At 41.7% G+C, this 15,285-nt stretch overlaps 1 protein-coding gene across 2 annotated transcripts in view; it reads left to right on the top strand.

Annotated features, from left to right (window-relative positions):
- The window catches only part of neurl1aa (neuralized E3 ubiquitin protein ligase 1Aa), a 102,697-nt gene extending 88,003 nt beyond the window's left edge, over positions 1–14,694 (top strand). For both annotated transcript variants that reach the window (XM_074631086.1, XM_074631087.1), the window contains exons 5-6: positions 9,035–9,184; positions 11,454–14,694. In XM_074631086.1, coding sequence (XP_074487187.1) covers positions 9,035–9,184; positions 11,454–11,695 — 392 coding nt within the window. In that variant the 3' untranslated portion in view covers positions 11,696–14,694. The remainder of the gene's footprint in view (positions 1–9,034; positions 9,185–11,453) is intronic.
- The last annotated feature ends 591 nt before the right edge of the window (positions 14,695–15,285 follow it).

Raw genomic sequence — 15,285 nt, 5'->3', positions numbered from 1 at the left:
ACGCATCAGCGTAGCTCAGGTCAGCCAAGAGTCCTCGGGCAGGGTGATGGTGGTTGTTGAAATCGATACTGCATTAGTTCTCTTAGTAGTAATGATAGTGGAAGTTATACTTTATCAGTTGATATTTCTGGCTTTCTGTTTTAAGTCTATTTGAAGAAAAGTATTCTGTACAATACCTCAATATGTGTCTCAGTATCATTATAGATAGATAGATAGATAGATAGATAGATAGATAGATAACCCGTTTTTAAAACACCATTTTAACGGCACTAATTTCTTTAACGCATTAATGCAACCCTGCGATTTAGGTTGTAGCAGACTCAGTTTTAAAGCTAGAGTAAAGATACTGGTATCATATGAAACAAGAAAACCTAAAAAATCCGTCGGTACCAACCATGTCATACTAGCTTGTCGCGAAGGAGGTTAAATAATGCTCCAAACTTGTGTTCATTTTGGCGAGGAAAAACTGGCATGGCCATTTTCAAAGGGGTCCCTTGACCTCTGACCTCCAGATAAGTGAATGCCAATGGGTTCTATGGGTACCCACGAGTCTCCCCTTTACAGACATGCCCACTTTATGATAATCACATGCAGTTTGGGGGCAAGTCATAGTCAAGTCAGCACACTGACACACTGACAGCTGTTGTTGCCTGTTGGGCTGCAGTTTGCCATGTTATGATTTGAGCATATTCTTATGCTAAATGCAGTACCTGTAAGGGTTTCTGGACAATATTTGTCATTGTTTTGTGTTGTTCATTGATTTCCAATAATAAATATATACATACATTTGCATAAAGCAGCATATTTGTCCACTCCCATGTTGCTAAAATGGATAAGATTAGATGATATACAGTATGTGGGTGGATTAGTCTGACATGCATAAAAACTGACAGAATCTGTTTTTTCTAAGCTCTCCATGCTGAGACCTACAGTTTTACCCACTGGGACACACCAACTCATAGAGTGCACGCCACACAGTATTTTTCTCCATTATCCAAATATCTCTTATTAGTGTGATTATCGCAACAAAAGCTGAAAACAGAGCAGCCGACAGTTTGAACTTTGAGAGAGATATCGAAGGGACCTTGTGCCTCGTGGCGTGGAAATAGGACACCCATCCAGTGACCCACTTCGCATGTATTATAGATTCCATTAAAATGTCAGCGCGCTCATGCTCAAGTGAAACGTCTCACCACCCACATCCTCGCACACTGCAGCTGCCACACTCCTCTCTTCTCCTCCTCTTCTTCTCAACTTCTGTCATCTCTGCTACTGTCTTCTCTTCTCTTTCAAATGTTTTTGTTTTACTCATCATTTTTGTGCTCCACACCTCTTTGTTTCTATATCCCCTCAATTATCACACATGTACACCTGCAAACAGACATACCGGTAGCCTACTGACATTCACACAAGCTCTGATACAGTAGCCGGCTCACTCATCTAGAATAAAGTATAAAGGGGGCAGCATGCTATGACCTGATCACGGCACTGTGTGCTATTCTAATAATTGTCCTATTCTTTCTCATGTGCATGCTCCACTTAACTTCCTCTCAGTCTATTTGTCCACCAGGCAAAGGGCTGGGTCTGCTTTCAGAAAACAAAATATGTGAACGTTATTTCCTGCGTTTAGATATTTATGTTAATCTAGCAAACAACATGGTGTGGAATGCATGGGAATTGCAGTATTATTAATGCAAAGTTTTCCTCAGCTGATACTTTATGATAAATGAATATTGTATTTGATTCTTCCTTTACTGCCTTATCTTTGAATGATGTTCAATAGCGTATTTTTAAGATGAATACTGACACTAAATTTTGTAGTTGTTGTTGTTGTTTTTTACCAGAGGTTTCTTTAGGGCTTTTACACCCCTGAGTAGTGTCTGCAGGTGTTCCTCTCAGCCTGAAAGGCGAAATCCAGGGCAAAAAAAGCCCCAAAATTACTCACAGTTCCTTGTAAGTTATAATTACGGAACACATTGTAATACGATGATTTTTGACTAAATCAACTGAACCTTATGCAGGACTTTGAAAATTGAGGGAGATGTGGGGGGTGCATGTCATTTTTAATTTCAGAGACATTTTCTTCAACCTTCAAACTAGGGCCGTCCATCGATTAAAATATTTAACCACCATTAATCGCATGATTGTCCATAGTTAACGCGATTAATGGCAAATTAATCACACATTTTTTAATCTGTTCAAAATGTACCTTAAAGGGAGATTTGTTATTTGTTAAGTATATTAACATGGGAGTGGACAAATATGCTGCTTTATGCAAATGTATGTATATATTTTTTTATCGGAAATCAATTAACAATACAAATCAATGACAGATATTGTCCAGAAACCCTCACAGGTACTGCATTCAGCATAAAAAATATGCTCAAATCATAACATGGCAAACTGCAGCCCAACAGGCAACAACAGCTGTCAGTGTGTCAGTGTGCTGACTTGACTATGACTTGCCCCAAACTGCATGTGATTATCATAAAGTGGGCATGTCTGTAAAGGGGAGACTCGTGGGTACCCATAGAACCCATTTACATTCACATATCTGGAGGTCAGAGGACATGAAAGTTTTTCCTCGCCAAAATTTAGCTTAAGTTTGGAGCGTTATTTAGCCTCTTTCGGTTGGTACCGATGGATTCTTTAGGTTTTCTAGTTTCATATGATACCAGTATCTTTAAAACTGAGCCCGCAACAACCTAAAAATCGCAAGTTGCGTTAATGCGTTAAAGAAATTAGTGCCATTAAAACAAATTGGCGTTAACTTTTATACATGCGTTCATACATATGTATGGAAGCACACACACTCTCCTCACCACAACTATTAAAGTGATAAACAACTCGGGGATGTACGACCGTGTCCTCCCTCCAAAACAGCTCTTTTGTCTCCAAAGATAATATCTCCACCACAGACAGAAGAGACTATTAACATTTTATGCAGAAGGGTAAGCCATGACCTTAAACTGCAACCCTTTAGAGCTGCTTTCCTCTCATCCGATTTGAACACACACAAACAACAAAAGCTGAGCCTAAGTGCACATTTGTCCCGATAGCACCTCCGAAACAAGAGATTCTCTGCAATTAAACGAACGGCTACCCATTCTGAAACAGTTTGTGTGCGATGATAGCGTTTCACCAACTGTAATGTTTGCAAGGGTCCTTTCACTCTTCTCTCCTTTAGTTCCTTTAGTTCCTTTAGTTTTTATTACATGTGTAGTATAGAGAGGCCTGGAGAATTTCCATTTAACCCCTTCCCTCCCATCAGACTGTATTGTAAAAAGTGACCCAAATCTGTGACTCACACAAGCCTGAAGGCTATCGAGGGTGATCCTTATACACACGTTAAGCCCCCTGACTTTCGCCCTCCACCTCCACCGTCCTCCCCTGCACCCCTCATCCCCACCCACCTCCCCTCACCACATACTCCGCATGCCTCCCATGCTTTAAAGGAAGAGGCTCTACTCGTGTGTGCTAAAGATGGACGGGTGCCGAAGTAGTTAGCAGCAGAGATGTGGCCACAGAGAGGCAGCCTGCCTCTCACAGCTGTTCACACAGGTCGGTTTAATCTAGCGGCGAACAGGCGGGATCAGGGCTGGGCACCACAGATCCTGCCTCAGCTGCCCTGGATGGGAGGTGCCCGCCTGCCAGGGGGATTAACAGGGAGAGATGGACAGAGGGAGGGAGGGAGGGAGGTGGAGAGAAAGAGGATTCAATTCCACAGGGGAACCACTCGTGCTACAGGGCTGCAGGGTGATCAGGCTCGAGTAATCCGATGAAAGGTGACGAATGCGGTAACACCTTCACTGATCAACATTCAAAGCATGACGGCATGACGCCATTTCTACACATATTTAGTTGTACATGCGAGTACTGGGGCTTTTCTCCAGCTGCTTTGATTTCCTTTTATAGCGCACACGGACGCTGGGGCATCCAACCATTTTTGTAACTTTTTGAAACAAGCCAACAATCATACCAGCTACACATGGGGGCCTTTCTCAAACCCTCTCCCTACCTACTTCCACTCCGTTTGCACGTTCATGTGGAGGGTCTGCCATATTAAAGCAGCAGTAGGTAGAAATGGATCAAATATGATTAAAAAAAGTTTATATTTTATAAATATATATATATGTTTTATAAAACGGTCACTATATTCTGACATTAGTGCATGAGACAGGTAATCTGAAAAAAATCATGTGTCTCTGTGTCCTCCGGTGCTCCTAACGGCATCTGCAAGATTTCATAGACCGGAGGAAAACAAGCAGTCAGAGGTGATCTGGAGTCTGCCGTCCAGCTGCCGACGATGCGAGCCGGCTGTCAATCACTCGCAAACTCCGATCAAATGGTCAAACTAGGCAGCGTTGATCAAATATAGATCAATATTCTGTTACTGTAATGCCTATTTCTCTTGTAGAGAAATATCTTGTAGTGTACTGTTTAGCTGTAAAAGGAGAAAGTTTGTGACCCGGCAGCCATGTTGAGATCAAGTTGAGGAAATACCAAGCACCGCCCACCGGCCGGAGCACAGCCAATAGGATCGCTCTCTCTCTGAAATGACCTGTGATTGGTCAAAGTCTTCTGTCACAGGCTAGATGTTCTAAAGCCTGAAAGCAGAGCCATGAGGAGGTACATAAGTCTAGTTTACTCTCAGAACACATGAATTACAATATGCTGAAAGGTTATTATGGAATTGTTGCCCAATGATGACAAAAATATGCTCCTTACCCCACTTTAAGGTTTCATTGTATTTAGGATCAAATCTCTACCCTTATCTAGCCTAGAAAACTCAGCAGCTCATAAACATCAGAGTTAAAAACGAGAAGATGTTTACAAAAAAAGAAAAGAAATTCCACCACGGAAGCATGGGAGTTATTTTAAGATTTTTAGTTTCTCTTTATATTTTTTCTTTTTTCTTTTTATTCTTATTACTGTGAACCTTTGCACATCCCCTCAGCTTGATACAAAACCATGGTTACGAAACATTGCGGCAGTTTCTGTCGGAGAGAGGGAAGTTGATCCCAAAGCTTGCTGCTGTTTCTCCCCTCCACCTTAAAGAAGGGTGCTTCATTCAGCTGTGAGAGTGACTACAAACGGAGTTCACTCCATCACGTGTGTGAGGAGGGTCCGGTTTGAGAAAGGCCCACAGCCTGCCGAGGTGTGAAAGTAGACAGAGCTCTGTTTTTCATTCTAATTAATTGTGTCCCTTCTCTTCTCTTCTATTTTCTCATATGAATGTTCAGAGAATCAGGTCCGGACTTTGTCCAGAGTTGCCCTTTTACACGTCCATGTCTGACACGTTCTCACCTTACTGGAAACACTCTGGTTCAGGCGAGGGGTGGTGCCTGGGTAGAGCGTGCCGGAGGCAGGGCATGACCTGGGTTACACTGCGGCCACGTAGCTGTAATTTGGTCATAAACAACCGAGGCTCTTGTCGTTCCCTGAATATATCTGATGATTTCAACATCGACCCTTACCGACGGAAGTCCCCCGAATCTTGCTGTCTCTCCAGTTAGACATTTTTGTTAGCATCTTCGTGTAAATGACTCTTCTTCTTCACTCTTTGATGTTTGTTTCCTTCCAGTTTCGCGCCAGCCGGTGCCACCGGTAGGGGACGCTAATTTAGGAAACACTCCTGTGGGTCGTGTTAGAGGGTACGACCTACTGTATGTGCTGATATGGGTTGGAGGACTTATAGATTAGAGGAAATAAAATTGTGAGTTTGCTCATGATGAAGAAGCAATCCATCAATGGTGTTTCCTCTGCTTATAGCCAGTGCATGTTTGTGGCCTGTCTTGTATCTATACATAGACAATGGGTCGAGCATCTCACGCATACTGCCTGGATAAGGAGTGTGATTCTGCCTGAGGCTTACCCTGCTAAAAATGCATTTTGCCATGGTGCTATCATGTTACACACTGTACATACACACTGTGAGGAGTGCCAGTAGCACCATGGGCAACCCCCGGTATGCAAACAAAAGAGATTCTTGACGAATCCCCCCCCCACCCCTCTGAGTTGCCACATCAAACAGCTCCATGAGCAGCAGTGATATGATGACAAAAGCACTGCTACTGTTTATGACCTGGCAGCTATGGGGACATTTTCTCTAAATTCCAATGACCCATTATTGGCTTGGCCCTAGAGAGAAGTAGGCCTCTGTGTGTTGGCCCCCGGGCATCAGTTGGATTGATCAGACTGCTGGTGCAGATGGCAACATGGAGAGATGCAGTCTGGCGGGCTGCTGGGGACATTGGTTAGTGCGGGGCTGCCATCATGATGTTACTGGTCAGTGTTGACGGCGACTCGGCCACACCAGATGACTCCGGTTTTACTTCTTGTTTTTCCTGTCAGCTCTCCAGGAGAACAAGACACACCATGAAATGTTCCTTTAGGAAGATTCTCCACAGTGGAGTGATGCTTTTTGAAAAAAAGAAAAGCAGGTCCTGAAATAGGATAGTTAAATATCTAATGTGCACACAACAGCTGATTCCTGATGCAGTTGTTAGTGTGCTATTTTTTGACAGCAAGCTTCAGGGAAGGTAATTAAAGTAATCTGCAGTTACGCTGAGAAACAGCAAAGCATTTGATGGGAATTCTTTGTTGGTGATTACATGCTTGCTCTGCAAGACAGCTAATTTGCATCTTAATTTGTTGGGTATTTTGGTGTTTCTGCCCCACCTGTGATGGTAAACTATTAAAGTTATTTTCAATGACAGAGCATACCGTAAGATTAGTGACATTAGACATCGCCTGTGGGGAAAACACTTATTTTATTATATTTTATAAAGCACCCCATATTGAATATCCCTGTTGATACTGCCCTTTTGGGTGAAATTCTAAAGCTGCATTATTATTATTTTTGTTGCCACTTTGGTACCAGAGGAACAAGCTGAAAACACATTTGGAAAATGATCGCAAAATAAAGCTGCTATGGCTAATATGTTAGTTCCATTAAACACAGAGCAACGTTAGCATTCATTTGGAGATTCCAAAAGTCCAACATTTACTCTACTTTCAGCTCTGTCTCCAACATACTGAGGCTTTTTTATGACTTTTTCCGACATACTATCCACCTTATTCCCAGCCCCCATGATGCATTGCGTGAATTATGGGCGTAACTTCCGGCGCATCGTGTCACTGAACCAGAACCGGCGTTTACCATGGTAACAGTACACTAATTGTCTCTCCTAGAGTGATTGTATTAATAAATCTAGTAAAACATGTGTGAACACCACCTATCACAGCTCAAACAGGATAATGTGATCATAGCTCTGCCTTCTACTATGGAGGGATGGAGGACGACCAGAAGAAGCGGCCTCAGATAACCTACACTAGCAGATTTAGCTACGTTATTGACTCTGTTGCTACAGACGGTGAAGCTCTGAGGCAGATCAGGACTTTCACAGTAACAAGGTTTAGTTTTTTTCTACACAGATAACCGTACTTAAACTATTTGTAGTCTAATGCTGCCCTGCACTCCGTGCCATAAACTGCCTTACAATTTAAACTGTACAGAAAATAGTCAAAGTAACTGTCTGTCATTAAACCAACGCTACAATGCTGTGTCCTCACTACACATGAACTCATACCTGATGTTCTCCTGGCTCTGCTGTCGGTCCTTTTAAGGATCCGACGACTGTTCTTTATAGCCCAACTAACGTACACTAACTCTGTACACTAACCATGTTCCGTACAGATGACTTTTTTTTGCCGATTGCTGAATAAATACTTCCAGATCGTGCATAACAGTTATCTTCACTTCCCCCTCTTTCATTCCCGACCAATCAGAGACCTCCACTGCATTTGTTCATGTGAGATTTCAGTCAGTTTGCGAGGTGCGCCCACAGCGGCTCAAGAGGAGAGACGACTAGAGCAGCGAAAATGTACATTTCAACTTAATTTATGCTTCTCACAGTACTGTAGACTGTATGAAATGATTATTATGCTATCACAAATTGTGAAATATATTACAAAGAAAAAACAATAAGGTGGAAAAAAGAGTGGCCGTCAATGACAAGACCTATCTGCTGTAATGTCTTGTGCCTTTATGTTTCTATTTAGAGCTGTCAAAAGTTGCGCAAATTTGTTTCAACGCCACTAGTTCCTTTAACGCGTTAACGCAACTTGCGATTTTTAAGGTTGTAGCGGGCTCAGTTTTAAAGCTAGAGTGAAGATACCATGTCACACTAGCTTGTCCTGAAAGAGGTTAAATAACGCTCCAGACTTACACTCAATTTTGGCGAGGAAAAACTGGCATGGCCATTTTCAAAGGGGTCCCCTTGACCTCTGACCTCCAGATATGTGAATGTAAATGGGTTCTATGGGTACCCACGAGTCTCCCCTTTACAGACATGCCCACTTTATGATAATCACATGCAGTTTGGGGCAAGTCATAGTCAAGTCAGCACACTGACACACTGACAGCTGTTGTTGCCTGTTGGGCTGCAGTTTGCCATGTTATGATTTGAGCATATGTTTTATGCTAAATGCAGTACCTGTGAGGGTTTCTGGACAATATCTGTCATTGTTTTGTGTTGTTAATTGTTTTCCAATAATAAATATATACATACATTTGCATAAAGCAGCATATTTGCCCACTCCCATGTTGATAAGAGAATTAAATACTTAACAAATCTCTCTTTAAGGTACATTTTGAACAGATGAAAAATGTGCTATAAATTTATGATCAGTCACGATTACCTATGGACAATCATGCAGTTAATCGCGATTAAATATTTGAATGGATTGACAGCCCTTTTTTTATTTTAACTTTTTACAAGAGAGCACCATGGATTTTTTTATTTTTTATTTGGTCTACAGTATTCTAAATCTCTCAAACACCTCCCTTCCTTCTCTCTGCTTTTTGCTGTTGTCCTTTACACATCTTATATTCTAACTATAATACAGTTATCAGTCTCCAGTAATGTCACCGAGACAATTTCCACTCCATTTATTGCAACTGGTTACTGAAGTAATGTGAGTTCTGATTTAAGTAAATATCTAATCCCATGCCTTTATCTGCTCCGACTAGGTTCCACTCATCTCGGGGATCCACGGGCCACGTCGAACCCCAGCTCGCCCTCCTCCTCTCCGCACACCCCCAGCGCCCTGGGCAGTGGCAGCTCCGATCCTGTGCTGAACGGAGGCCTGTGCTCCGCTGCGTACTGCAGCTCAGCAGGGGGTAGGTACAGTACACCCAGATACAGGGAGATACTGCTACTGAAGCTCACAATCAATCACCCCACAGGGGACGCAGCGGAAACCATAATGGGATAGCGAGCAGATGTCATCCTGCAGTAGTTTGGGACAATGGCCAGCGCTTGATGGTCCCAACGCTGCTGCAGCTGCAGCTGGATGTAGGAAAATGTTATGTCACATAGCACTGTTATATAAATGGAAGATGGAACTTTTTTTTTTTAGATAGTGCAACATGTAAATCTGATACTAAACTTCTTACACATGGTTGATTTTAGAAGCCTGATAGTCTGACTGAATTGCCATTTAGTTTGACTTCATTCATTCAGCTGGATGTCGTTTTCACGTTCTTGTGGAGGGAGGCATTTCGTTTCTTAAATGTACTGAAACGTGTACCGAAATGTGCTGAAAATTATGTTGGAGGGATGGATTCGTCACTTGCTGCTGACTGGTTATGGCTAGTAGCAAGTGACGTAGATAACATGTCCTAAAAGTGGACATGTTAGCTGTAGCAACAACACAGTCTCGCAGCAGTTTTTGAAATAGTCACGAAATTGAATCTATTCGATTCGTGTACATAGACACAAATTTCCCTTTTTTTTGTGATGTTCAGCACGACTTTCAACAACGCATTTTTTGTGCGTTTTCCTACAAATGTCCAGCAACGCGTGACGCACATGTTAATTTCCGCTTCAGTCTTTTCAAAATAAAACTACTTGGTCTAGGAATACATCGACTTGGTTAGGCTTAGGGAAGAAAACTACTTAGTTTAGGTTTAGGAAAATATCTTGATTTGGGTTTAAATAATACCGAAAGGGGCAAAACTTAAAGGGACTCTATGTAAGAATCAGAAATTGCTTGTTAACGGCCACACCTGTGGCAGCGTCCTGTTGCTCGCGCTCGCGCTTGTGCTCGCTCTACATAGACATGAACGAGCATCGCTCAAAACAGTGACACGACACACGTCAGCTAAAACCACAATATCACTCTATATTTCACCTGCTTCGCAATTAATGTTAGCTGACCAGACGAAGGTCTCTCCATGAATCGATGCTGATACTGTATTTTCCTGCTTCGGCCTCCCGACCAGGTCAGAAGGAACAGGGGAGACACTGCAGCCCCCGGTCACAGACGATAACGTTCCTCGCTCCGGAGCCTTCGTCTATTCACTCAGCAGCAGGAAACGACACGGGAAACCTCTGTTGGTCTGGAGGAGCTGCAGCAGTTATTTCTGCACAAACGTCCAATGTACATTCACTAGATATTCTCAGAGCTAAACTAACTCTTCTGCAGTGTGGAGTGTGCGCGCATGCACGTGAGAGTGAAGCGAAAGAGCGAGTGAGAACGAGCGAGGTGCGTGAGTGAAGGCAGGCAGAGGAGCAGAGTACAGCAGAGACTCCGGCCATGGAGACCAAAGCTACGGTCTCCCCTGTGTGTTATGACCGCAGGAAGCAGGAAGAGTTAACACTGTTTAACAGACGGGCTTCAGTAGATAGAACTTTGCGGTTTTGGTGCTTCCGTGTAGTTTGTGTTGGAGTCTGAGTTTGAACAGCGTAGCCACACACGAACACGCATGAGACACCGACCCGCAATGATTTATACGTGTAAGAAGTTACAAACAGTCCCTTTAAGTACGGAAGCTATGTGACAAAAAATACTTTGTTAGCTTTAGGAATATATTGCAGTTTGGTTTTAAATAACTTTGGAAATGCTGTAACTTAATTACGGAAGTTGCGGGACAAATAAATCAACTTTGACTTGTGGTTTCACACGGACACTAACGCCGGCTCCAGGGCTCGTTTTTTGGACAAAGTGCTGTGTGTTTTTACCTACCCATCCACCCTGACCTCCTCCCTACACCGGGTTTGCCGCTCTCTATACTTCATATCATAATTACATGGATTACATACAAATTGATTTTGTGCTGACCATCACAAAAAGAATGTGAAATCCGTGTCTATGTACACGAATCAATACATTAAATTTCGTGGCTATTTCACAAACTGCTGTGCGACTGGGCTGGAAGCAGTGGTTGCTAGGAGCGGTTACCTCTTATCAAAATAAAGAAATATTTTGATTTAATAGTTGTTAATTCTGTAAGTTGATTGTGTGTACAGCTGCGTCAATCTCATCCCCACTTGTCACCCCTTTTTTGACAATTTTTCTGTTGCTATTTTGTAATGTCTAAATTTATTTGGCTACTTCACTTTCCCCATCTTTCCTTATTTAATAATCTTATTTTGATTTCACCACAGGAACAACCCCTAATTCACCCATCAGCCTCCCCAAGTCACCTACGTTCCCATCAGGCCGTGGGCTTTGGTCAGACGAGTGCTCCATCTGTTACGAGAACGCGGTGGACACAGTCATCTACGCCTGCGGACACATGTGTCTGTGCTACACCTGTGGCCTCAAACTCAAGAAGATGTCCAACGCCTGCTGTCCCATCTGCAGAAGGCAGATCAAAGACATTATCAAGACGTACCGGAGCACGTAAAGGGGACGGACGGGCCGCCCTGAGAACAGCAGAATCAGGGGAATAAATGTTCTAAATTCAGGGAATAGGAACTCTGGTACTTTAATTTGGTATTTTACATACAAATGTTTGGGTTTGCTCGCATAACTTTTTCCCAAAGCCAGTATCGCTTCACTGGGAAGGTCTCTCGTGTGCAGCCTCCCTGCAGAGGCGGCACTTGAAGTGGAAGGAAGGGGTTCCACTGAGAACTTTACCAGAAGTGTTTGCTCTCTCCTGGGATCTTGGAAGAATTTGAAGGAGAGGGGGAAAAACTGAAACAATTCTTTCATTTGTTGAGCCATGTTGTAAGATTTAGGGACCCATTTGCACCGAAAGCAGATGAGTCACTTTGGGGGCCGAATGTCTCCATAATAGTTCTCTTCGAGGATGAATGAAGCTCTGAAATACGCTGTCAACCTGACGCGTATTTCTGACTTATGACAGGTGATCATCTCAGTATGTCACAACTTGTGTCTGTGTGTTACTGAGGCATCGGAAGAGACAAGTCTGGCAAACGCAATGATGAAGTGATGGATTTCTGTAATTGTCGTGGTGATTATCAGTGAGTGATGTGCTTAGAGATGCAAGGCGGTGCTGAGAATATTAAGTAGGATTGTAACACCTCTTGTACTCGTATAATCTAATGTACCTTTTATGGTAGTTCTATTGCAAATGTCGGTGGTAGCTATATTGTTGTGCTAGCTATAGCTGCTTGCTCTGCAATGTGGTATGTTGCACTGAAATCAGCATTGTCCTCTCAGAAATGCCCCGTTAGTTAATAGATAGAGAGGATAAAGACACTCAAACAAATCTACCAACCTGCGTCCAGCAGACTCAGCAGCTCCGAATCTATGAACGCAAACAGGAAGTCATTTGGATTCTCCTCAGGGCCGGCAATCTTTTTTTTAAGATGTGAACTATTTTCCCAAACTTTGACCTATAATAACCACGCCTAATACACTGTGAGCGCACAAATTGACAGGTCCTCTAAAATAGTTCCCATGACAACACATAAAGTCAAAGGACCGTTGCCATGGTATCAGAAGCCACCACAGATACAACACAGCCTCCTGCCTTAAACCAGAGAAGGTTCATTTGTTACACTCGGATGAATCTATTCTGTTTTTTCCAAAACACCTTCACACATTACCAAATAACGCTGTTGTGTGGCACAAAACGTTCACTCAGAGGAGAAAAATATTTTTGTAACATTAAATTCATGACATTTCCAATATTTAACTAAAAATGTTTAATACGCTTTGTGACAGGCTTTTCACCAGCAGCAAAGATCCTTTACAGAAAGCAGTTCAGGGGGCAGGGTAAAACTCATATTTTGAATATTTGTATGATTCCTATCCCCTAATTTCAGTATAAAATGTCTTGATACACCCCCTCCAGAAATGTCATCTCTAAATGCAGCTACTCAGCAGTAAGCCATAGCTTATTACAGGACATACTCAAAGCTGAGAGGCTGTTGGTTTTTTTAATGACATTGTACTTCATTTTGTAGATAATCAACAAATGGGGCTTAAACCTATGCTGCTACGGTATTTTGCCAGCTGTCCTTTTCTGGGCAAACGCTGACGGTGATGTTTCACACATCCCTCCTTCCCACATTACAGTTTGATTACGCTACTGCTTGAAGTGTTAATTCACATTTGAATGTTAACTTATGTATTTTAGAGAGATTTTTATCGGTGTGCTTGAATTGAAAAAAAACAAAGAAAAAAAGTTGTGTCTGTTTTTTTGTTTCTTTTTTGATTGATAATCATGATTCTAAGATTTGTTTTCCTGTTTATCCAAAAATAAACTAAATGTGTTCTTGTTTTTTCTACTAGTGAGAGTATAGAGAGTCTCTTGTACCTTGCAGCAATAAGAGATATTGCAGTACACAATCAAAGCATCATTGCTTTGGGGTGCAAGATAGAAACTCTTGGTTTTTATTACGATCCTTGAATTTCAGGAGTTCTTTTTTTTTTTTTTTTTGCAATTTATCTTCTTGTGTGTTAGCCCATGTTAGGGAGCCCTACTGCCCCATTCTGTATTTATATCTCTTATCATTATATTATAGTCTGAAAGCCATCACTGTATGGTAATGATAAATGTCACTTTATAAAGCTACTGATTGTAATCTTGTAAATGTTTAGGCCAGCGTTGCTCTCCGAGACTCAACCGTGGCATGTTTTATTTTGACACTCCGACCAAATTAAATCATTGATTTTCTTTTTATATATATACACACATTGTAAGTAAGTCCCTTGGTGCAACTTGATGCAAAAACCTGTATTTAGTTTGGGTTTTTTAATGTGCATCCATTCATTTTTAACCACATAAATTGATAAACTCAACACAGCTCATACCATTTGGCTGAAGTTTTTCATCAGTAAATTATTCTTTTAATGGAAGGTGTTTTTATTTTATAATATTTGTTTGCATCCAGAATACTCCCACAGGCTCCTTGAATGTTACTGATCCTGCAATGTACTATTTATTTGTCCATCACTGATGTGTGGACTAATTCCTCCAATCTTGCTTTTTCCTGTGTGTGTGTGTGTTTTGCTTTCTTTCTACATTGCCACTATACCGATATGACTCCTATGTGTCTGGCCAATCGCACAGCAGCATATTTAGAGATTCTTTCTGTAGATCTTAGTACTTTTTTGCCATGCATGAGTAATCTGTTCACTCCGCGTGAACGTCGGGACCAACGGTAGACGAGCGTCAGAGTGGAACGCTGTTAGTGTTCATGTAGACTGGAACCAGTGGCTAGAAACACTATATATATATATATATATATGTATATATATATATATATATACAGTATATATGGCCATTGTTGTGACACAGCAGCTGAAGTAGGCTACTTTACAAACCTGTATTTTCTTTCTTTTTCATTTGAAACAAGTGTTTGTTTGTGAACTCTGCTCAGTGTGAGTCGGATGATTGTTCTTAATAAACTTTCCAGATGTGTTTGAGCAAAAGTAGTTTGTTTCATAATTCAAATAACATTCATAGAGATACCATGATTTATATTTTCTTTCAGGGAAAAAAGAAGCCCAATATTCACTCTACCTCTTAGCTACTTCGTTAGCTAGTTAGTTAGAGAAGTTTTAGGGCCCTTTGTTTGTCATTGGTAGTTTCAGACCGACGCAGTTGTCGTTTTCATGCCCAGCGCCCACGTTGTGTAAGTAGCAAATGTACTTGTATATTTCAGGTGAGGCACAGACACCAATCAGGAGATGAATCATCTGTGGATGCACAGCCAGGACACATCCTCCCACAAAAACAGAGGTGTGACAGTCAGAGACAACCAGCAATACAATGAAAGAAATATATATATATATATATCTTGAAAGCCCATTTGGCAAAAGCCACTCCTTAAAAATAGAATGGTGACACACACATCAATAGCACATAATTGATATACATTTTCTATAGCCTCTATTGAGGGAAGACATAAATAAATCTATGCTTACAGTACAAATTGTACAATATAACCTCATGAAATATAACCTCAGTTGCTCGTGGCCTGAAAATATACCTAGCACTAACAAAGAGCACAGAAAAATAAA

Source organism: Sebastes fasciatus, chromosome 3, assembly GCF_043250625.1.
Source record: "Sebastes fasciatus isolate fSebFas1 chromosome 3, fSebFas1.pri, whole genome shotgun sequence".
Taxonomy (NCBI): domain Eukaryota; kingdom Metazoa; phylum Chordata; class Actinopteri; order Perciformes; family Sebastidae; genus Sebastes; species Sebastes fasciatus.
Note: the sequence above shows the minus strand (reverse complement) of the source record. Positions and strands in the feature narration are given on the sequence as shown.